Source organism: Mastigoproctus giganteus, chromosome 9 (genome assembly GCF_048544385.1).
Source record: "Mastigoproctus giganteus isolate SK-2022 chromosome 9, ASM4854438v1, whole genome shotgun sequence".
NCBI lineage: Eukaryota > Metazoa > Arthropoda > Arachnida > Uropygi > Thelyphonidae > Mastigoproctus > Mastigoproctus giganteus.
Genome location: NC_143583.1, coordinates 175,116,727 through 175,142,515, shown reverse-complemented (window position 1 = coordinate 175,142,515; position 25,789 = coordinate 175,116,727). Strand labels below are relative to the sequence as shown.

The following is a 25,789-nucleotide window of genomic DNA, read 5'->3' as shown; positions in this document are numbered from 1 at the left end:
GAGTAAAACGGTATTGTCAAAAAAAACAACTTTGAAGAAAAAGCTCTTTTGTTGTTAGACAATGCTCCGGGACATCCTACTGATCTTAACATGTTGGACACATGCATTCCTGTCAAAGTTGTGTTTCTTCCAGCAAACACAACTTTCCTGATTCAACCATTGGATCAGGGAGTAATAGCATCATTTAAAGCTTATTATCTGCGTCGAATTTTAAGCAATTTACCTGAACTAGAGGATAAAGAGGAAATGACAGTTAAAACTTTTTGGAAAAACTACACCATTAAAAACGCAATTGAAAACATTGATAGTTCTTGGAAAGAAGTCACTAAGAAATGCTTAAATGGAGTTTGGCGCAAAATATGGCCAGAAGTTGTACTAGAAGAAGAAAATAACATCCAAGAAATTAGAAATGAAGTTATCCAGATGGCTCAATCAATAGGTTTCGAAAATGTCGATGAAGAGGATGTTAGAAATTTATTGAATGCAGAAGATGATGGTTTTTCAGTGGAAGATTTAGAAAACCTTGTTAGCAACGAAGACAAAGATAATGAAGGCGAAGTTAAAGAAGTTCCTGCCGAAAAAGTGTTAACAACCAAAGATTTAAAAAGGTGCTTAAATGACATTGAAAACGTTTTAAATTTTTTTAGTGAAAATGATCCTGATTTAGGAAGAAGTGTTATAGTTAAGCGATCAGTGTTAAATGCAATAACTCCGTATAGGCAATTGTTAAATGAAAGAGAAAAAAAGCATAAACAATCAACTTTAACCTCATATTTTAAAATGTGATTTCACTTTGTATGTAAGTTGACTGTTTATTTAATAAAACTTTTCTTTGTTCGAAAAAAAGTTTTCATTTTCTTTACGTAGGAACGTATCCCTATTCTGGCCATAGTATTTTTACCTCTGAAAACGAAGTTTCGGTTAACGAAGTAATTTCGTGGAACGCATCCTATTCGTTAATCGAGGTATGCCTGTATATAATATCAAAGTTATTCTCTGCATCCAGTTCTTTTGTGACTACATCATAGTATCCAATCAAATTGGTCAGACAAGACCTGCCCTTAACAAAACCATGCTGTGTCTGAGCTATAACTGAATTCTTATCCAGATGATCCTGCAGTGCTTCTTTAACCAGTGCCTCCATTAATTTTCCTGGAACCGAAGTTCAACTAACAGGTCTATAATTACTTGTCAGCCTTTGATCCTCCTTTGTGAATTGGGGTTCACGTTTGCAGATCTCCAGTCCATGGGTACCTCCCCTGAGTCCAAAGAAGCTCTCATAATTATGGCCAGGGGTTTGCCTACTTCCTTTGCTGCCTTCTTTAATATAACTGGATAGATCCCATCCACCCCGGGTGCCTTTTTTATGTTTATCCTCAACAATTTCTCCTCCACTTTCCTCTCAGTTATTAGAAAATCATCTAGCTCACTGCCAATGTTTACTCACCTACGACATTCCCCTTCCTGAATAATTCCTCATGTGTGAATGTAGATGCAAAATACTTGTTTAGATTTTTAGCCAAATGAGCAGGATCCTCAACTGTTGAACCATCAACATCCAGTGGACCAATTTGATTCATCCCTTTCCTTCTTGAGTTTAAATAGGTAAAGAACTCTTTTCTGTTTTTCTTTGCATCCTTTGCCAAGGATTTCTCATAATCTGCCTTTGCCTGCCTAATCTCCTTTGTGACTTGGTTACGGACCACCTTATATCTATCATAGGCTTCCATGTCACCCATATATTTGTATGTATCCCATGCATTTTTCTTCTCTGCCATATGTCTCATTAGTTCATCTGACAACCATTTAGGCCTGAACCTTGAACAATATTTCTTGGTTGGTGTGTAAAGCCTGGTAGCTTCCAAGATTAGTTCCTTGAATGCTTCCCATTTTGAATTTGCTGTTGGTAACATCATCAGTTGGTCCCACTGTATAGAATTTAAATACTGTCTCAGACCATCATAGTCGCCTTTACGAAAGCAAAAACCCTTCCCTTTACCTCTGATGGTAGTTACCTCCTTGAGTAAATCCCACTTCAGCACACTGTGATCACTGCCACCTAGTGGTTCCTTTATCTGCAGATTCTTAATGCATGAAGAATCACTACTGATAATCAGATCAAGAGTATTACTCCCTCTAGTTGCCTCCCAAAAATGCTGGTGTAGAAAACAATCATCCAATAAATCCCAAAAGCCTTGCTAGTGTGTGAGTGACCAACCCACAAATTCCAGTCAATATCTGGGAAATTAAAATCCCCCATTATAAGACTCTGATTTACTGGCCCATTCTATTTCCCTGTACAGTATCTTATTATACTCATCAGAGTCATTAGGCCTATAGCACACTCCTACTCTCAATTTTGATTTACCTATGCTTATGTCACCCCAAACTGACTCGACACTGCCCTGTCCATCGATGTCGACTGGCTTCACTTCCTTGGATTTTGTGTGTTTTTTAACTAATCGCATAACCCCTCCTCCCTTCCTATCCTTTCTGTAGACGTACTCCCCAAATTCCAGTTCTGCATTCCTTATATCTGTGTAACACCACGTCTCTGATATCCCAACAATATCTGCCTTTGATGTTTTGAGCAATACCTCAAATTCATCAAATTTATTTACTAAACTCCTAGCATTGGTGTACACACAAGTATACATGCACCTGTTTCTATTCTTAGCTACCCTAACACAACCCATGTGTTTACTTGTACCGCAATGACTTCCAGCAGTCTCTGAAATATCCTGCATCTTGTTTTTCAGGCTTCTGCTCATTCCAATAGAATCTCCTTCACCTCTGCCAGTGGCTACTGTTAATCTATTAGTCTTTGTCTCCCCCCAAGCTAGCAGTTTTCCGACCCACCTAACACTTCCTCGATAGCATCGGCAAATATTCTTGCACCCTTTCTATTTAAGTGTATGCCATCTCTGTAGAAGCAATCTCTCCAGGCTGAAAAAAATTCTACCCCTTACACAATCTTTCCAGGGCCGAATTAATCGACAAGGCTCTCATCATATATTCCCTCCTATCGTGCCTGGGCAGAATTGCAGACACTTTCAAATTCAACCCTACTTCACGGCTTTTTTTAACAGTGACCTGTACTTGTTAAGTAATTCCGCTGGTCTCCTACTCTTAATATCATTAGTGGCAACGTGTACAACTATTATCACCTTTTGTGCCATTTTGGAGGGAAAAGTTATACTACTAAGTGAAGACTTCAGGCAAGTTCTACTGGTGATGCTACGAGGCTCAAGTTCTCTAACAGTTGCCAGTTGTGTAAAGAAACATAGGCTATGAACCCAATTCCATGTACTGAAACTTACACGTAATATGCGAACAATAGCAACCGAGAAGGAATTTTCAGACTGGCTATTAGAAGTAGGCGATGGAAGAAGTGGTGCAACTATAAGTTTGCCTACAACCTGTTTTTCAAACACACAAGACCCTGTAGAACAACTCTATTGTGACATTAATTTTAACACTGTTACAGCTCAGCAACTCAAAGGCAGAGCAATACTGTGTTACAAATGAGGATTCTTTGGAACTGAACAACCAAGTGTTAGACTGTATTCCCCAAGAAGTGGCTGTTTACAAAAGTGTGGATACTGTAGCAAGCGATGAACCAAGTGAGCATCTGGCATACCCTGAAGAATTTCTCAACAGCTTAATGCCAACAGGAATGCTTTCCCACAAGCTAAAACTGAAAGTAGGTGCTGTAATCATGCCACTATGGAATCTTATGCCCTCAGAGGACTCTGCAATGGAACAAGATTGATAATTACGCGTCTACAAAAGCACATCGAAGATGCTCGCATAATAGATGGATTGAACTTAGATGCTGTTCTATACCACGGATACCTCTTATTCGATCTGATACAAATATGCCGGCACATTATGGCCATAGTTGCCGATGCTCCTAATAAATCCCTAAACAAACAATACAAATATATGCCTTTCAAATTCAAAAGAAGACAGTTTCCTATACATTTAGCATTTTATTGACCATCAACAAGTCACAGGGACAGACTTTTGAAAGAATATGCTTATACCTTCCGAAACCTGGGTTCAGTCACGGGCAACTATGTTGGTCTCTGAAGAGTTAGATCAATGCACTCATTAAGTGTTGTATCTGAGAAGAATGAAATTTTTAATTGTTTATAATGAAATTTATGAACGAATAAATGAAATATGTTCATATTTAATAACCTTTAAGATCTGATGGTGTATGTTACACTGGGTACAACTAGTTTCATTAATTTGATTAATTAATTCATTTCATTTCAATTCATATCAATTAATTTGATCAATTTTTAAACATTAAAAAGATAGTTTAGAAGGGCAGGAATAAAAATTGAATAAAACATTAATTTGATCAGTTTTTCAAACATTAACCTTTGAAATGATAAAAAGACAGTTTAGAAGGGCAGAAATAAAAATGCATAGATGGTTGGATGCACAAGCAGTTATCCTGAGCTGTATGGAGTAAAGTGACAAAAATTATGAGGAAGACGGCATGAGTCAAAAATAAAAAGGGCATCATATGTTTTTTGTTTCCCGTCTGAAAGGGTGATATATGGAACATAAGGTCCATGAGCAAAGAAGAATTAGTGTATTTAACCCTGCTGTTCTCCTTGGGTCCATATGACGAGAAATGATATTTAAGTGCATGTATTTTTTTATTTTATTTTAATTTTTTTTCCTTATTAACATTTTGTTATAATGCTTCTTGAACAATCGTAATTAATAATTAAAAAAATAATAATAATAATAAAATTTTGCGTATTTGTAGCGGACACCACTTTTGTATCATTATAATTTTTAACATTTTTTTTTTTTTTCTGTTATTAATATGCTGGCATGATTTTATTTCTCAGGTAAATTCTTATTTTAGGAAAAATAGTTTGCAATTTTTGTATAATTAACATTTGTTACATATACTGTCTTCAGGTCAGTATGACCTGATATGGAAAATTTTTTTTTAGTGTTAAATTTAAATGAAATTCTAAGCAATTTTATGATAGAATAGACTGTTTCTACTATCATAAGCATGTTTACCACAAAATATGCTCATAGTCAGAATTTGAAAAGTTTCTGCAACTTTTTGTATGAGCTTGGACATGTCTGTGCATGCATTTATGCAAACATAAATGGAAATCCTGCACAATGTATATTCCATATTTGCTTTCATTTACTTTTCATATAAGTAAATATTTAGTTTTTTTTTTTTTTTTTTTACTGGTTTTATAATAGTGAAAAAATGGCAAGATTTTTATCTTACTGATGATGACTGGCCGAAATAATACATGCAAATGCAAGTGATTCTGATGATCATGGGGAATATCTTTTTTTTTTTTCTGAAGGTTGGATGAGCAAGCACCACAAGTGAAGACTATGATTACGAACCTTCAGAAGGAGATTACAATACCATGTACTGTGACAGTTTTACAATACCATGGACTGTGACAATATAGGGCAAGCTGTGCAAGCAGAGAGATCAGTTCAATCAAAGAATAAAATTATACACTGGATGACAGAACAGTTTTCTCAACATGATGAACAACTTCTTTTAATATAATAACTATTCCTAGTCTGACCACATATGCCACTTTGAGAATAAAGGATATGAAGAATGCATTTTTGGCTTATCATGGGACCTAATCTTGTAAAAATTCTTTTGAATATGCGTAACATTGAAGGGAGAAAAGTGTACAGCAGCAACTGGGAAGACCTAGATGACATCACATTGCAAGTTTGTATGGGGTTGTTATTGTTGGCTGGTGTTTATAAGTCATGTGGCGAATCAACTAAGTCTGTGAGATTCAGAGACAGCTAGACCTATTTTTCATGCAACAATGTCACATATCACGCATCTTACACTTTGATAATAAAACTGAACATGTAGAAAGAAAAGAAAAAGACAAGTTAGTTGTGATAAGAGAATTATGGGAGAAGTGGCTCGATGTCCTTCCAAAGTTATACAACCCAGGTGAAAATGTAACTGTTGATGGACAGCTTGTAGGTTTTAGTGGATGGTGCCCTTTCAAAGGATTATTATCCTAGAAATATCCAGCTAAGTATGGTATCAAAATATGGACTCTCTGTGATATACAGAGAGTCCATATTTTGATACCCTAATAATTCCTATGCCCTAATAATGCAGGTATATACAGGAAAAATACTTGGAGAAGCTCTGAAAAATATGAAAGTTTGCATATAGTGTTAGACCTGACATTATGAATAACATAACTTTTTCATATCTTATCAATTGGGTGCTGTTAGGAAAAAACAAACCTGAAATAACCGTGATAAAGACGAAGAAGGAAGTTTAGTTCTACCTTTTATTTTCCTCCAGATACTGTAGTGGTTGATTTTGCTAAGAAAAACAAGAACCTTATTCTTATGAGTATGATGCACCATAACAACCAGATAAGCGATTAGAATGATAGAAAACAGCAAATGATATTGGACTATAATTCCACAAAAGGAGCTGTTGACAGTTTAGATCAGCTTATTGGAACCTATAGTTACAGAAGAAAAACTAATCGTTGGTTGGCACGTGATTATATTTTACAACATGTCTGACATCACTGCTTACAATGCATTTATTTTGTGGATAAAAATTAATTCAAAGTGAAAACAGAATATTTTGCACAAGAGAAGAATATTCATAGAAGAATTAGGGAAGTAATAATATTCACCATATAGTGCAAGGAACCCACAGACTTTTGCTGCACTGAAAAAAAAAACAACACCCCTCATCAAAGCAGATAAGAAAACAAACTATATGCTTCCTTCCTCACACAGGTAAGTATCCACTAGACCTTTGAATTTATTCAAACTGTCAGCCTCAACTACCTGCATGTGCAACCTCTTCCAGCAATCAACTCACTGGCTAAAAGAAAACTTCCTACAATCTACCTTTCTACCCCCTAGTTCTGGAATTCTTTGCAACATTGAGAATTCCACCATCATCCATTTTACTAATCCCGCTCAGAGCCTTATAAACTTCAATAAGATCACCTCTTAGTTGCCTGGTGTGAAGCTTGTAGCCCACATAATCGGAGTTATTCCCCATACGGCTGTCCTTCTGCCAATCTCACCATTCGAGTTGCCCAACTTTGGGTCCTTTCAAGAAGCTCAGTGTCTTTTCTCAGATGAAGTCTCCATCCTTGAACACAGTATTCCAAATCTGGTCTTACAATTGCCTTATACAGTGGGATTATGACCTTCCTATCTCTACAGGATAGTGTTCAGTAAATCATCGATAGGACACCATGGACTTTCCTAGCTGCCTGTGTACACTGTTCAGAAAACTTCATATCTGCCTCTATTGTAACTCCCAGATCCCTTTCCTCCTCCATTGTTTTTAATTCAACCCCACCAAGTGTGTAATTTATTTGTGGGTTGCAATTCCCCAAATTTAAAACCTTGCATTTGCATTAAAACATAGCTGCCACTTTTCTGACCATCTTCAAAGTCCGTTCAAGTCATCCTGAAGGAGTGTTGCTGGGCACCGATTACACTCAACAATAAATTTTGTATTTAATCTTGTTACAGGCATGAAAGTAAGTTTACTTTATAGATTTTTGATGCTAAACACGGAAATAGTGCATAAAACGGCAGATCGGATCTTGTTTTCGAAAAAAGTAGTTTTTATATTTATACAGGGTATTTTTTTTTTTTTTTTTTTTCTTCTTTTTAATGCATATGGCAGTAAGATATAGCTATGAACACATCTGTAACAAACATGGGACTTTCTGCCTTTCACTTGTATTCAGCTTTGGGAGCATCTCTTTTGACCAACCAATAATAATTGGCTAACATGACAGCACCATGTTTGGCACTGAGGGCACCACAGTTTGGCAGGAAGAAATCAAGGTGTGAGTGCAAGAAATGCATCCTCAATGACATGTTGCATACCAGTTTTTCGTAAGAAGTAATGAGATCGTCCACAAGTTTCCTGTAGTTGCTAGCTTTAACATTGCCTAGAAAACCAGTCGAAACATTTTGAAAGGCTTTCCATTCTGATTTCTCACTGTCACTGAGGACACATTCGAACTGTTTGTCTTTGGAAAGTTGTGTTATTTGTGGGCCAGTGAAAATGCCTGTCTTAATTTCCTGTGTACCAAGTCTTGAATTTCACTTACAAGTATGTGAATGCAGGACTGATTTCCAAAGCATTCATGAAATTTTTCATAAGCCCCAGTTTGATGTGGAGTGGGGGAAACAACTTTATTTAGATCTTCCAGAGGTTCTACGTTCTTCATTCCAGGTGTTAATGATTTTTATTGAGGTAAACTGCTCTTCTTGTAGTGTGTATTCTTGGCACGACTATCCCACTCGCAGAGAAAGCAACAATACTTAGTGTAATTGTAGCTACCTTTAAATCACCACATATCTGCCACTCATACTTCTGATAGTGTACAACTAAGAGGATGTTCATGTTTGCATTTTTTTTTTTGTTTTTTGTGGATGGCATGTGCAAGAGGTATTGAAGGCAGCATATTTCCATTTTGTAATAACACTGCCTTAAGGCTAACCTTAGATGCATCTATAAATAGTCGGCATTCTTCGGGAATGTGCCTCATGTTCATTGCTACTATTAGACCATCAACATCCTAAGAAACAGCAAGTTCATTTTCTGCCTGATAGAATTTATCAATCTTTATTTTGAGTATGAAATGTTGTCACTTTCACAGAATGATCTAGAACAGAGTTCCCTACCTTTTATAAGCCTGTGTACCGGTTAACCACATTGGTATCTTATGGCGTACCGGTGTGTTAATGAGTACATAAGTCTGTTTTGAAAAGTCACATAAATAATTGGGTAAGCAAAACCAAGCTATTCTACTAAAAACAGAAAAACATTTATTAATTAAGAAAATAAAGTTTATAAATGAGGTTTTTATATTTTCACATAACATGTGGTTTAAACATAATTTTCCTCTTTACTTGAATTTTTTTGTTTCTGTTTTGAATTTTGAATCTGTTTTGCTTTTACTAGCGAATGGATATCTGGATTGATTAGTGTCAGTTTCAGTCGATGATCTGATTCAATATATTCATCGAAGTTCTATGTTTATTTTTCATTGTAGTGATCACTGAAAATCCAGCCTCACACAAGTAAGTTGAATTAAATGGCATTAAAACTTACAGTGCCTGCTCAGAAAGTAGGGGATATTCTTGGCGGATGGATAGCCATAATTTTGTTTTATTTGAACTCTTAAACTTTACCATTAAAATGCCCCAATCAGATACTAATCTGTGAATGACTCCTTGTACATACATCACATCTTCTGGGATCTCATTCGATTATGCGAAAGGGTTCCTAATCCAGTTCTGTACTGCAAAACCTTCCTGGAAATATTTTTCAAAACTTGTGTTCAAAGATTTTATATGTTTGTGGATGTAGTAAGTCACATTTTTGATCATAGATATATTATTTTCTTGGATAAAATTGTGAAGTGCAAATAACATGCTTATATTGTTTTTTTAATACTTGCTCTTCTGTTAGTTTTAATTTTCTTTTAAAATCATTAATTTTATCACTGGAATCACTCTATACTAGTTGTTCTTTGCAAACTCAGTTTCTAGTCATTCAATCAGGAAAAAATATCTGCTAAATAAGCTAGTCTGAATAACCACTCTTCATTCAAGAAATTATTTTATTTTTTATTTTTTTTTTTTTTTTGGGATCTTCTGATTGAAGAAAATTATATACTTTCAGAGCACAACTCAAAAAGACGAAGGACCTTTCCTCGAGAAAGCCACCTCACTTCTGTGTAGAATAACAGTTTTTTATGAGCACTTCCCACTTTCATTGCAAAAAATGTTAAATAATTGGGAATTAAGAACTAGAGAATTAATAAAATTCATTGTCTTTACTGCTTCATCTAGAACCTTTTTTTTAGATTAAATGGCATATTTCTTGCAGCTAAAGCTTCACGATGAATTATACAGTGCATAGACTTGCACGTGACCACCAAATACGAGGATGCGGAAAGGTCAGGAAATGACCACTGCATATCCCCTGAGCAATATGGCCTTAGTTGCTAATGCTCCTAAAAACCAAATAACAAACAAACAAGCACAGACTTGCATGCCAATGACACTGTCTTAATTTTGGTAACTACACCAGATAGCTTTGCAACTTTTTCTCTCTTAGCTTTCTCTTATGCAGACTTGGTCTCCCTGATCATATTTGTGGTGCTGTTACAGATCAACTTATATCTGTTGTGGGATTCAATACTTTTCATTGCTCTATAACTGTCCCATCTTTTTCTGCTTTATTTGACCAGCCAGCTCTGCATTCATCCATTTCAGCATCCTCCTTGTGCAATATTTTCCTAAAAGTATGTAGGCATTCACAGCTTCTGTGATTTTTGCTTTGAAATTCCATAATTGAAGTATATTTGCCATTCCCTGGAAATTAGCCCATTTCACAGATGCCATATTTACCTTAAACTGTCAAAGTCCCCTCTTCTGAAGTTATAACCCGTGCCTTTACCTTTAACTACTGCAACATCTTTCTTCATCTTCCAACTGACGATTGTACAATCATGCTTGTGATAACTCAATGGATTACCCTGAGAAAAAATAAAATCCCAGAACCGATCAAGTTGCTGCCATTGTAAGAGGTACACTGTCAGGATCTCCTGCTCTCAGTAAATGCGCCCAAAGCAAATTTTCCCCTTCATGTTGTGACAACAAAATTAGTATGGCATGCTGCATTGCAGTTATTATTTGTGTAAAGTTCGTGTCACATATTGCCCTTATTGCAAAAGATAATGTTTCTGTTGTTTTTATTATTGTAGAGTCAATTTTTGTTTGCTTGCTAATTACAAGCAGTTTCTACCTTATCATTATTATAATGTATCTTTTTATACTGGCTTTGTTTCTGTTTTTATATAATATAATATTTACTTTGCTTCATGTTTTCATTTCCCTACACCAGGTCTCTATGACCTCAGAAGTACAAGGAAAAAGGTTTAAGTGTATAAAATGCTTCAAACTAAAGCATTTTATACACCCACTCACAAGCTTGGAAATATTGATGTTAAAGGAGGAAGGTGAAGAGCAGAAGTGAAAAAAATTATGCTGGACACTTGTGTTAGAATGCAATTATGGAGTACCAGTAATTTTTGTCTTGACTTAGTTTTGATATCTAGATTTGTTAAGATACCAATATTTTTTTCTTTCTGATTTCAGATTAGCATTTTATATATTCATTTAATTGTTATTGTTCATTTGCTTATAAGTTTTAAGATATTTTAGAGATCTAAACCTTACTTATTTTGTTATTGTAGGGCACAACCGAATGTTATGAATGTCAGCCAAAAGGAACAGAGAAAAATTTTCCAGGTTGCACAATTCGAAATACGCCATCTGAGCCTATACATTGTGTAATTTGGGCCAAACATTTGTTTAAGTGAGTAGATGAGATAGTATAAATATATAAATGCATTCATTCTGCACACTTAAGAAATTAGTAAAATATACAGACAATTATCCCAAGGCATCAGTAATATCTCAGAATAACTAAATGGCAACCTGGAACACAAATCTCAGTGTCATCTTTTTATTTCTCTATATGTGTCTATATTATTATCTATATATATATATATATATGCGTTGTGCATAGTCCATCCTACTCATCAAATGACAGATCTCTTTATGGTACCCTAGTCTTCATAAAGTAAAGAGGTAATCATGTCTGACTTAGTACTTGTCATAGTTGTGAATCAGTTGAACAGGTTCTTTGCATCTGTCTACTCCTTCATGCTGAGAAGAGGCTGTGCGAGTAAGGCTGAACCATATGATATTAGTGATGTTGTAATTACAGATGATTTTTTATTAGAAAAGCTTTTGAGCATAAAGGAAAGTAAGGCTCCCGGAGTTTGACGTATACCATTTAGTTTTGAGGGAGAGCCATTGTATCGAACCATTGAAGTTAATTATGAGGGCATCTTTGGACTCGGGTGGTTCCTTTGGATTGGAGAAGTGCCAGTGTATTACCAATACATAAAAGCATTTCTAAGAGTGAAGCAATTCTACAGACTTCAGTGGTAGGAAAAATCTTAGAGGCAATGACTAAGAGTGCAATTCAGGGATATTTAGATAGATATGGCATTCTGAAGGACACACAATGTGGCTTTAAGGATAAATTATGCTTTAACTAACTTAGTAGTCTATTTTGACACAGTTACTCATGAGCTGGATTTAGGGAATAATTTTGACAGTTTATTTGGATTTTAGCAAAGCATTTGAGTCAGTCCCTCATGAGAGGTTACTGTATAAACTTGAACAGGTTGGGATATTGGTAAGATTCCAAGATGGATGGCTGTAGGGCAGAGGGTTGTGATTAATGGATATTCTTCACATTGGAGTAATGTCAGGAGTGGGGTCCCTCAAGGATCGGTTCTTGGCCCACCATTGTTTCTCATTTTCATAAATGAGATCAACAAAGGGATAGAAGATGTGATGTCAAAATTTGCAGATGACTTAAAGATTGGCAGAGTTGTTAATGATCAGTGCCAAGCAGCACTCCTTCAGGATGACTTGAACGGACTTCAAAGATGATCAGAAGTGGCAGCTATAGTTTAGTGCTGCTAAATGAAGATCTTACACTTGAGGAATAGCAACCCACAAATAAATTATATACTTGGTGGGATTGAATTAAAAACAGTGAAGGAGGCAAGGGATCTGGGAGTTACAATATGGGCAGATATGAAGTTTTTCGAACAGTGTAAATAGGCAGTCGGTAAAGCCCATGGTGTCCTATCAATGATTTATCAAACGCTATCCTGTAGGGATGGGGAGGTCATAATCCCACTGTACAAGGCAATTGTAAGACCACAATTGGAATACTGTGTTCAAGTATGGAGACCTCATCTGAAAAAAGATATCGAGCTTCTTGAAAGGGTTCAAAGACAGGCAGAAGGATGATCGTATGAGCAAAGACTCCAATTATGTGGCTTACAGAGCTTGGCAACCAGGCACCTCAGGTGACCTAATCGAGGTCTATAAGGCTCTGAGAGGAATTAGTAAAATGAATGAAGGTGGAATTCTCAGAGAGCCAGAACATCTTGGCTCTCTGAGAATACACTGAGAGATTCTTATAGAACTCTCTTACACAGTCCTCATTAGAGAAAAGAAAAAAGAATCCTGTCGGCACTTGGTGGGAACATCTGGAAATGCTGACCCTTGGGGAGTCATGTATAGGATGCTTACCAACAAGCTGCCAAGATGAGGTGTTATAGAAACAATAGTTAAACCAGACTGAACCCCAGCCCTGTGTTTGGCAGAGTCTATTAACATATTGGACACCATACCTTGACACTACACTACCGAGGCTGGGGATTATTCTCCTGTCCAGAATGATGACATTAAGGAAAACTCAAACTATGAAAATGCCAACATAGAGCCTCTATTTACAATAGAAGAATAACAGGTGGCCTTGACAAAAACTAAAAACAAAAGCCCAGTACTTGACCTAGTAGTTGAAATCATTAAAAAATTGACTGAAATAGCACCAGACAAACTTATAAATTTATACAAACTGTTTGACAGAGGGAAATTTCCCCAAAATATGAAAAAAAATATGGCTCATATTAAAGAACCCCAAGAAACCTCCCACTGATCTTAAGTCCTCTAGAACCATAGCTCTATTCCCAGTAATGGGCAAAGTATATGAAAAATTAATCTATAACAGAATATTGATTTATTATACAGAAGCAAGCTATCACACAAACAATCGGTTTCAAGCAGGTCAACTGTATGGAGGATACCATGCATTATACTGACAGCAGTAAAGAATATAAGATCAAGGTATGTTTGTTTTGATTGCAGTCTCCAGGGTTTCCCCTATAAGCCGCAGTAGCATCTGAAAGGCAAAGCCAAGGCCGGCAAGTGTATGTATGTAGATGTGTAAGTATGTGTGTTGTGTTGGGTGCCGGCACCTGGCAACTTTGCAGCTAGCGGGCGGGGTACACCTGGTCCCCTGACTCCCAACCTTGGCCACGAGGAGGTGCACCAGGGACTACAATCCAGGAGGTGACACATAGAGGAATTTCAGAAAATTCTGAAAACCCCAATAAGAATAGGAGCAGGAAGATAGCTTGAGAAGTATGGGAAATGGGGAGGGAGGGAAGGAAGGAGATAAAAAGAAGGGGATAAAGAAAAGAGGTATTCCCTGGAAGATGAAGAGAGAAGATCATAAGTAAACTAAAAGAAAGGCAAAATTTACATCTTACAAAATATATACATCCATAATCAAGCCTTGAGAGAAACAGACTGATTTACTGCCTCCACAAGACATTTTATAATGATATTTCAACTTGCAATTTTACACAGTAAACATTCCAAATCTGTCTCCTAGTCAAACAGCCAAGTTTACTACCTTCACTAGATATTTCTATATACAAAACAAAATAATTCAAAAATCTCAATCACAGTTACAACTTACTAAATTTATTGAGGAAATTGGAAATCCAAGGAAAGAGTTAACTCATAAAGAGTGTTCATCTTAGAACCATAACAGGATTATGTAAAAGAATACAGAGGAAAAATCTATGTTGGCAACTGCATTAGACTTTGCTGTTGCATTTGATTCACTTTGATGGCATAGTGTCCTAAGAAAACTCCACCAGACAAATGTCCCACAAAACCTTTATCAGGTGATCAACAGCTACCTGAAAGACAGAAGTGTGTCAGTTTGCACAAGGTTCCAGGAATTGACACGCCCTGTGAATAAAGATTGCCTGCAGGGTTCAGTCCTCAGGCCTTTCTTCTGGACAATTGTTCTAGATGAATTTTTGGCCTTGGATCTGGGCCCGGGTGAAAGCCCAGCCTTTGCAAATGATTTGATTCTCCTTGTAAAAGAAAACACAAGAGTGGATGTAGAGTAAAGATCAAATGCCACCCTCATACAACTGCAGGAGTGGGCACAAATGCACATGCTCAGGATATCACTGCAAAAAACTAAATCTGTACTTTTGAAAGGAAACCTATTGAGAGACTCCCTACAAATTAAAATTAATGGAAGAACTGTAAAAATGGTATCAGAGCTTAAATATCTAGGGATCGTTTTTGATTCAAAATTAACCTTCCACCCCCACTTGACATATTTGGCAAAGAAAGTGAGAAATTTTGCAGCCATGATTGCCAGGATCAGTAGAGCAGACTGGGTGCTCAAAGGAATGTCTCTGGAAATCATATACTGTGCAGTGTTCCTACCTGTTCTAACCTGCAGAGTTAGTGCATGGTTCACCTGTACAGACAGTTAGAAACAGGAATAAATTAGAAACAATACAGAGGACAATGCTTCTCATTATCACCAGAGCATGCTGCACTGTGAGCACACTGATACTGCAGGTGCTGGCTGGTGCTTTCCCACTTTATTTGGAAGTAGCCTTTTGAGTCTTACCACAGGTGGCTGTGGTTAGTCCAAAGCCACCAAAGTGGTATGCCCCTGGATTCCAACCTTTATTTTGACAGGTCACTGCTCCCTGAAGGGAAAATTAACTTCCTTAGGGCTGACTGATGATCTCAACTGTAAATGTGGCAAGAGTGGAGACTGGCACACATTCTTTATGAATGTACAATTTATGAAATCCATAGAACCCAGTTAATATCTCAAATTGGCCCCTTCCAATGGGACAAGAACACCTTTTCATAATAGAAGAAAGGAACTACAAAGCCTTCACTAACTTTGGACAAAAGGTATTTGAAATAAGATTTAGGGGTCCCTTTCTCTATGATCTTTCAGTCCTACTACCTGGATTGGTTGTTCTTCACTTGCCTGCAGAGCAGGGTGGGCATCTCCTGATCTGCCCCCCCCCCCCCATTCTGTTGCCCTTTCAATCAGGCATGCACCTTCACTACTGCATCCTCTATCCTTCTACCACTTTATTCCTCTCCCACTTCCTATCTTCCACACTACTCCCTTTATAATCTATTTTTTTTTTTTTTTTTACTGGGCTTTCCCTGTCTGTATCCTTGGCTACTACAGAGTTTGCCCTGCCAGTGCTTCATATTCCCTACTGCCGGCCTGCCTCCTCATGGTGCTGCATGGTAAACTAGAGGTTTTTGTGTGAAAACACAAGCCCTTAGGCTAAGAGGCTGGATGAACAACATAACCAGCAGAAACACAACCTACATAAATTTGGCCTTTACAGAGTTTGTATTCATCACATAGCTTGACACGAAGTTGTGGGGAACCCCCAGAGCCACATTACAATTAACACTATACACTGTTCTAAAGAATTCCAGAAAAAGGGGTCATAAATTCAAGTTATAGGGCTTTAGTTTTATATTAGATTGTAGGAAGTTTTCTTTTAGCCAGCAAGTACATTATGAATGTACAATTTATGAAATATATAGCTGAAACAAATTGCTGTTGCAGGTGGTTGAGGCTGACAGTTTGAATAAATTCAAAGGTCAACTAGATGCTTACTTGTGTGAGGAGGGAAGCATATAATTTGTGTTTTCTTATCTACTATTTTTTTTTGTGTGTTTTTTTTCAGCAAAAGCCTGTGGTTTCCTTGCACCATATGCTGAAAACCATATTTACCTCCGTACCCATTCATATATTTTAAGAGCTGAAGACTCTCCACCTTTTAGAATGTAGAAATTGCAGTACTACTCTGACAGCTGCTTAGCACCTCCTGATTGAATGCTTAGTCTTTCAATATGAATGGGGTCCATTTTTTATAAACTTACATTTTTGTGATGAAATATACACACTAAGAGTGCTTATCAGATAAGGAGTTTAAATAAGGTGTTTTAGTTTTAGATTTATACAGAAAATTAGATTAACTTAACTTATTTTACCATTTAAAGTGTTTCGTAATCACAGTATTATGAGACAATAATATCTGTGCACTCTATTAATTCATATGAATAAGTTAGGAAACAAATATCCAGAATGAAAATTCCAGGTTACAACTTTGAGCTTGATGCATTATAGCCTACAATAACTGATACATTATAAAAGGTGAAAATAAGGAAACAGTCTTTTCTGCTCATAAGCTGTCAAGGAGCCAAGTTGAAGCATGTTAGTGTTTTTCATAAGTTCTTGTTAACTCACTTGATCTCAGATTTAAAGGTACTGAATATTGGACCACATGTTTTAAAATGAATAGAATTTGAGAGTATTTTAACTTTTGCTATCAGCGTATTCACCACAGATATACAATAGTTCTCTATTTATGATAGTATGCATTCTTAGAAAGTATTACTTAAATTGGTACAACATATTTTAATTCAAATATTCAGTATAAACAGTTGATGCATTCCTATTAGATGTTATAATATGTTTAACATATTTTCATTTTATTTTTACCATCTGTGCCAGTAGCATAACAATAGGGAGATAGTAGGTAAAATGCTCCCGTGCCTCAAGGCATTGAGTATTTTACCAAGTTATCCAGGCAAATATCAATATTTGTCTGGATGGCACCCATTAGTCAGATTTTGCAGTGTGCATTTTGCTCCTAGCTGTGCCAATGTTCAGCTGGGTTAGTGTATTGTTGGCAGTAAACCTTGTGTTTGGAAATTGAATTCTAGTCCGTTAATGGTAATTGTGAAATTGTTTTTAATGGCAGAAATACAACCCATGCAAAAAAAATTTTTTTCATTTTTTTGCCTGTTTTGGGCCAAAAAAACTCCAAAAAACTATTTTCCTCCTGCTTACAGTTACCTGATCTCCAGCCTTTGAAATTAGATGTAATGTGCTTTGTTAATGCACCGAACTGGAGATAGTAACTGTAAGCAGGAGAAAAACAGGAGCTTTTTAGGCCAAAACAGGAAATTTTTTGCATGGGCTGTGTTTAACAACAAATTCCCTGGTATTTGACTACTTTTAAACACATCTGTTCAAAAAAAAGGTGCAATACCAGAAACTTTTTGTTAAGGCAAAGTTTGTTTTACTTCATCTGAAGACCACTGCATTAACAATTTAAATTCTGCTTGCCACAAAAATAAGAAAGGCTAGGATAGTTCTCCAATTCCAAATAATTTGGCAATTATTTTATTCATTTAATAAATATAACTAATTCCTTTTGTTTAATTATTATACAATTCTGTGCCCAGAAATATACCAATTTTTATTTTCTCTATATTTGAAGCCATAACCTTAATATTAATGATATTATAATTTTTGAAAATTTATATCTATGTTTTTTAATTTTGTTATAATAAGTTTTTGATGAAATTCTGAAAAATTTGCTTTTGGAGGTCCCTAAATTTGCTAGTGGCTTATTTGATTTTGGGGTGCAAAGGACTGGTGACAAAATGTATACTAATACTCAAAAAAATATTAAATATAATTTTAATAAGTGCTTTCATTTTATTTTGTAAATGCATTCATTATGGAACTCTTCAAAGATTAGAACTCTGGAAGCATGTTACATATGATTGGCAGATTAAACTAGCTAAGTTACACTTAAAAGAAGCAGATGATAACCATTGGATGAAAAGTTTTTTACCATGTTTGTTTAAGTCAGATATCTACTCCCAAAAGATTGCTTTACACCTATTTTAAAATTTCAATGCTGACGAATTTTATTACATTGAAAAATCTTTTATGACCTCTGCTAATGATACTATGACAGATTCTCTAGCCTAGTTTGGTAGACATTAAAGAAATCTTTAAAAGTGCAACATTGCTCCTGTAATTTATGCCTTATCTTTGAAAGATGAATAATAGAACCAACAAAGTAAAGAAACAATCTAACTGTTGAATGAATCAGTCTAGTTGAAGCCCATTTATTATATTAGTTACATGGAGCCAATTTATTACATTAGCTGACTTCTGACACTTCCAATTTAAAATTGTTAAGATATCAGAATTGGAATCATCTGCTGGTGTATAAATTGTGAAGCTGAATGGACTAAATTCTGCATAAATTTCAGGTAACAATCAATCAATTGGATCAATTAATCAATAACAATCAATCAGTTAATTGGTTAACTATGTGCAGTGCATCCAATGGATGTTTCAAATGGAGGCATTACCCCCTAGGTAATGCTAGAAAAAAGTCAATAGTTAGGATTAATTTTGAAAGTACGTGGAATTTTGCCCAGACACAAAAGGAAAGGGTATATGATGAGAGCCTTGCCAATTAGTTTGGCCCTGGAGAGATGGTGCATAGCTGATGGGGTAGAATTTTTCTCGGATGATCTGTCTCTCTCTTAACAGGCGTGAAATTTTACATGGATAGTATATACTTAAGTAGAATATGTGCAAGAGTATTTGCACACATTCTATTTCGATGCTATTGAGAAAGTATTAGGTGGGTCAGAAAACTTCTCATTTGGGAGATACACAAACTAATAGTTTAACAGCACTGGAAGCAATGGTGAAATTGATTTTTGCTCTACCTTTTGAATGTGCAGCCTAAAAAGCAAAAATCAAGGGGAGAGATTACAAGCATGCTGGGGATCCTCAGGAGAAAAACAAATATATTTGTTAGGGTTATTAAGATCAAAAACAAGCCTATGGATACTTTATTGTTCTCTAATGCGAGGAATAGTGAATAAATTTGAACTTGAAGTATTAAGTCACAGCAGGTGGACATTACAGGGCTGTCAAAAGCATGGTTCCACTCAAACACGTGAGATGTAGAATTTGAGTATTGTAAGTATGGTGTGTACAGAAAGTACACACACCATACTCACTTGAGTCTAATATGGGTTTGGTGCCCAGGGGAGTTGGGTTCTGTTGGTTTTCTGGCAGCTGGCCACTTTATTATCAGGGAGCAGCAATCACTTGGAAGACTGCTCTTCTGGCTTCCCATAGTTCTAGGTGGTGCTGTTTTTATCTGATTGATCCCCAAAATGAAATTTAAGCATTAAATGTGGGAGATAGTAGGGGAAATTGTAAGGAAGAGGAAAAAGGAGATGGTTTTCATGTTTATTTTTCCCATATGTGTTCCTAGGGCAAGCATAAATAGGAAAGTGGTCCTATCTAAGAGTCTTATGTCATTATATCCCTGAATGACGTTACTTCTAGGGTCACATAGTTTGGTTCAAAGGAAGCACAAGGAAGGGTGGTCTCCTGGAGAAGTTTTGCATGAGGTGGTTCGATGGGGGAATTCCACTCTGGCTAGCAGGGCCAGTTGGTACCCCTCCCCCTCCAAGGAGATTAGGGATAGCTTGAGGTGGTGTTATTCACTGGCAGTTCAGGTCAGTGGGTCTGTGACATGCTACCCTAAAGTACTTGGTTTGCTAGTTTTAGACATAATTACCCTTTTGATTCTGCTCTTCAGGGTCAGCAAGAATCTATTCATAACCATGGGGAGGGTATCTGAGTGGATCTGTGTTTGAAGACAGTGGTGGTACACATGGAGGAAAGCCTATAAGTTCTTCCTCAAGGCAATGAGGCTGGATCCTTCTCTGCATATCATATCCCGTAGAAAAGGCCAAAGTTGTCTAAAGGGTTGTGCACAGTTCAGAGAGGAGGCTATGTCCAACTTGAAAAAGCTCTTTATTGATGCTTCCATTTTCTGTATTTAGGCAGGATGCATATATAGTCCTGGCATGAACTAAGATTGTGTAGTTGGTTCAACTCCAGTGTTCCCTCCCTGTTATACTGTGGGGATGAACTTCTGGTCTCTGGTCCCGGGTGAGTGCTGGCCCCCTCTAGTGCCTCCGTAGCCAGGTGGGAAGGAGCAGCAGTGCGTAGCACACACTTCTTGATTAGACCGGGGTTCGAGCCCGTCACCACCAAATACGAGGATGCGGAAAGGTCATTCAGGGAATGACCACCGCATATCCCGGAGCAATATGGCCTTAGTTGCTAATGCTCCTAAAAACCAAACAATAACAAAACAATATAGCCCCCTCTAGCCTACCACAGCTGCAGCAGATCCATGTGAACTCTCTCTTTCTCCTTGATGGTAACATAGTGGACACCATCCTGTAGGCTCTACTGGTTTGTAGTAGGACTGAGTACAGGCAGTTCCAGCTTTACGAGTTTTCAAAATTGAAAATATGAACATATTTTCATAATATTATAAACTAAATGCTGAACATTCATAAATATGGCATTTAAAACCACGTGTAGTATACAATACTGTACTATTATGCGTGTGTTTGTTTGGGCAGATTAGAACATCTCATTGACTCATAACATAAAGCAGTTACATAAAGCTGACACCACAAAGAGTGGTTGTTTCCTCTTCATTTTCGCTGCCTTGTCTTATTTAAAATTTATATGGCTTCTTAAGGGGGATAAATTTGAAGGGTGTTTGGAATAAATTCTTCCTCAGTTTATTGATAATTTTTAAGGATTTCAAGAACCAGCAGAGATCATACAAAATGAAACAGAAGCGGTCGTTAATTTTGCTAACTAATTGCAGCTTAAGGTTTCTACAACTGACATCACTGGTCTGCTTCAAGCACACAATGGAGGGTTCACAAATAAAGACCACCTTGAATGGTAAAATGTGAAGAAGCTGAGGAATAAGATTTAACAGCTGAAACTCCCGTTCAGTCCTTCACTCTCAAGGGACTCGATGAAGCTTTTCAACACATAGAAAATGCAATTGAGAGTTTTGAGTCAAGATTCAAATTTTGAGCACACTAGAAAAGTAGCTACAGATTTAAAAAATGCTTATGCATGCTATCGTGAAATTTATAAAGAAAAGAGAAGACTGTCTTGGAAACAACGACTCTTGAAGCATTTCAGAAGAAGACAATGGCTCCTTGTGCTTCCATTAAACCAGCAATGAGTGTACATTTAGTCGATGATGATGAAGAATAAACATTCTTTAACATTTGTATGACATAAATAATTTATTATTATTATAATATTCTCAATTTTAAAGGCTATGTTTTCATTTCTGTCGATAAATAAATCATTGTTTATGCATAAACTATTGTTTTGTTGACTTTTATTTAACATTACTATGGTCAAATTCCATTGTGAGCATAACCCCCTGTTTTGAATATTATGTCTATGGGAAATAAATTCCCGCTTTACGAGTGCGTGCTAGGAACGAATTAACTCATAAAGCAGGAACTACCTGTATTGTGGTTGCAGATAATGTTGGAGGGATCTGTTTATTGGTCCTATGTGACTGTGCACCAGTGCATTCTGGCATGTTTGAAAGGAAAGGTCAGGGAATGACCACTGCATATCCCGGAGCAATATGGCCTTAGCTGCTAATGCTCCTAAAAAAACGAAAACAACATGTTTGAAAGGAATACATATTTATGTAACAGCTTACAGGTACATCCTTTAAAAGATCTCAGCTCTCCTGGGTACTAACATAATCTTGCCTTCATAGTTCTTGATTTTCTCCCTTGGATATTGGGTACATGGTGTGCATGATATTTTTGTGTCAAAGAATGCTTACAGGTATTTGTTTATGGTTATACTTAAATGGATTTAGTTTTATAAGACTGGGGAATCAGTTCATTCTCTCTTTTAACATTTGTCAGGTTTTTTCTGCCAATATTTCTTGTAGTTCTGATGCCATGATTCCAATTCTTCCCTTGTGGTATTTGCTGTCTCTTCAGATTCTGTCCCAAACTCATCAGCCAAGAGGAGCAATAAGTCATCTGCATAGGCTATAAGTTGGGTTGAGTATTATGCTTGCAACAGCTGTTGGAGGGGTAGTTTTCTGAAGCCAGCTATCACAGATGATGATCCATTAGAGGGACCCAGGATGGAATCCTAGGATAGCCCCTTGTCATGTTCCTAGTGAACTGATATTTTGTGTGAACAGAAAAGGGTTCCTTCAATAAAGTAGCTGGCAGTAAGTTTGTAGCTGGTGGTTAAATACTCTGGCCTTGTCAGGATGCATTGCTACCAAAGTGAGCCAAAGGCTCCCTTTGTGCAGTGGTTTCTGAGGGTTCCCTGAAATCTACCTCATGTCTCTGTGTTGAACACCTGTGCAAAGCCAGTCATGTGTGTTGCATTGGTTTATGCATTCATGTGTATGATTGGACTCTTAGCAACCAGCCAGTATCAGTCACATGAAAATCTGCCAACTGGCCCTTTTATACAGATAGGACAGAAGGGGGGGGTTATTCTCTTGGTAATGAAGAAGCATGCAGAACCTGAAGCAGTGGACACCTAGTTGATGTGGGTGACTGCATAATGTTGAGTTTTTATTTATTTATTTCGTATGATGTGATCAATACACGAAGGAACCAGTTTTTTCTTTCTTCCTTCGTGTATCGTGGCCGGGATATCCAACCAACCGGTTGGTTCGGCACCATCGTGATATCCAGCCCGAGGCGGGAATCGAACCTGCGACCTTTGGGTTGCCATGCAGGCACTTTACCTATCCGGCTAGCCCGGTCGGCATGTTGAGTTAATTTGATGTGAAATAAGCTTTGGGAAAATAGAAGTGAGAGCAGGAGTATTTTATAGACAAAATGATGGTGACTAGTATAATGAATAGCTATACAGATAAAGAGTGGTCCAGTAAATTAGCAATCTTATAATGGGGAATTTTCGGATATTGACTGGGTCTCGGTTGGTCACTCATACAGTAGCAGAATTTTTCTGGATTTAATGATGACTGCTCTCTACACCAGCATGTTAGAGAGCCAACAAAAGAAAGCAGTTCCCATGATCTAATTATCAACAGGTACTTTTCAGGCGAAGGAAGGAACCACTAGATGTCAGTCATAGTATATTCACTAGGTGTCCCACCGCTATGACTGGCACCTTGTATAGTCCGCTAGTTGCCAGTCAATAGATGTGGGATTTATTTAAAGGTATAACTATTTCCTGGGATAAATGGAGAGGATTTTTCTTTCACAAAGGTGATTACAGTGATCTTAAACAATTTTTAAATTCTGTCCAGTGGGACCTATTCATGTTGTTAACAAATACAAGTAGTAAATATAGTGTGTTCAGGTAAATAATCATATAACTATTAGGCATTCTGTACCAACAAAGGGAGACATTCACAGTTTAGACCTATATGGATGTGAGATGAATTGATGAGACTAGTGAAGAAAAATGCATGGGATGATTATAAATTATTATGAGACAGAATCCTGCAATAAGAACAAACTCTGCAATAAATTGGGGATTAAACAAGCTGAGACAGATTATGAGAAGTCTGGCTAAGAATGAAAGAAAAGTAGCAAAGAATTCTTTGTCTGTGTTAAAACTAGAAGGAAAGGAAAGAACTGCATTGCTCCACCAGATATGAATTGGCACAATTAATGATAATCTACTTCATGTTGCTGATAAACAACCCTGTCAAACTTTGTGTTATCAGCAAACTACACATTAAACACTGTGCTTTCAGTATCATTATTTTTGAAAACAAGGGGCTTTGCCTCAAACCTTCAGGTAATGACAGGAATTAAAGTATTCGACTGCAGTACCTAGGCAAACTAGGCAGGTAGGCTGAGAATTGGCAGTTGACATTTAACATTGATACATTCAATATGTAAACAGTATGCAATAATTGTTAACATTGACAAATGCAAATTACTATATATGGGCAGAAGTAATCCCAGAGAAATGTACCAACTGTGTGTTACTACACTTAGGGTGGTAGAAAATGAAAAAGATCTGGTAGTAATTGTGCAGTCAGATATGAAGTTTTCTGAGCAACGTAGACAGGCTGCAAGAGCAGGTCATGGGGTATTGTCAACGATACACAGGAATTTTGCTAGTAGGAAAAAGGTGATTATCCCTTTATATAAGGCAGTGGTCAGGCCACACCTTGAGTACTGCGTACAGGTCTGGAAGCCTCCTTTTAGGAAAGATGTAGAGTTTCTTGAGCGTGTACAGAGAAGGGCAACAAGATTGGTGAGGGGAACAAAGGAGTTCTCTTACCAAGAAAGGCTTAAGCCTCTGCAAATTGCAGTGGCTGGAGACTAGGCTCCTGCAAGGTTATCTGATTCAGGTGAATAAGGCCTTGAATGGGTTTGAGCACGCTCAGTTCTGATGGGATTCTTCTGCTTCCTCAGATTACAAACCTGAGGGGCCATAAATTCAAATTGAGGAAAGACAGTTGTAGAATAGCTGTTCAGAAATTTGCCTTTAGCCAGTGGGTAGTAATTGCTGGAACACACTTCCATCTGTTGTGGAAGTTGATATCTTAAATAAATTCAAGGATTAACTGGACAAACGTTTAGAGAATGGATGTGTGAAAATTTTTTTTTTTTTTTTTACGATGCTACATAAGCTCATACACTTGCTTTTTTGCATCACATGCCTCCATTACTACTACTATTGTACTGCATAATCCCAGAATAATATAACAGTTGTGTGATGTAAGACTCAAAATATGACAATGAAAGAGCCTTTGGGTTTATTTTATAGTCTGGGGTCAAGTTCCCTGAGCAGTGCAGTTAGACTGCTATGACAGCACATGGGATTCTGTCAATGATATACAGGAATTTTGCCAACAGGCATAAGGAGCTGATTACTCCATTGAATATGGCAGTGGTTTGACTATACCTTGAGAACTGTGTACAGGCCTGGAATACTCATTTTAGGAAGGATATGGATCTTTTAGAACAAGCATAGATAAGAGCAACAAGATCAATCAAGGGCATAAAATGATATACTCTTATTAAAAAAAAAAAAAAAAACTTTAGGTTTGCAAATTGCAGAGTTCATAATTCTAGGACGTTGTCGGAGACTAAATGGACTGAGTGAATTAAATGCCGATAGCATCCTTTCTCTTTCTCAGATTAGTATTAGTAGTGGAAAAATGAAGCAATGAAGCAAGCTTAATACAGCAACCAAAAAAAAAAAAAAAAAAAAAAAAAATCCAAAAATATATAAAAACAATTCTAAAAACACATCACATGC

The 25,789-nt window shown here is 36.8% G+C and overlaps 1 protein-coding gene across 1 annotated transcript in view; it reads left to right on the top strand.

Annotated features, from left to right (window-relative positions):
• Positions 1–25,789, top strand: part of Uba2 (Ubiquitin-like activating enzyme 2) — a 368,774-nt gene that overhangs the window by 122,771 nt on the left and 220,214 nt on the right. The window contains exon 6 of the mRNA XM_090382009.1: positions 11,304–11,425. Within this exon, the coding sequence (XP_090238135.1) occupies positions 11,304–11,425 (122 nt within the window). The remainder of the gene's footprint in view (positions 1–11,303; positions 11,426–25,789) is intronic.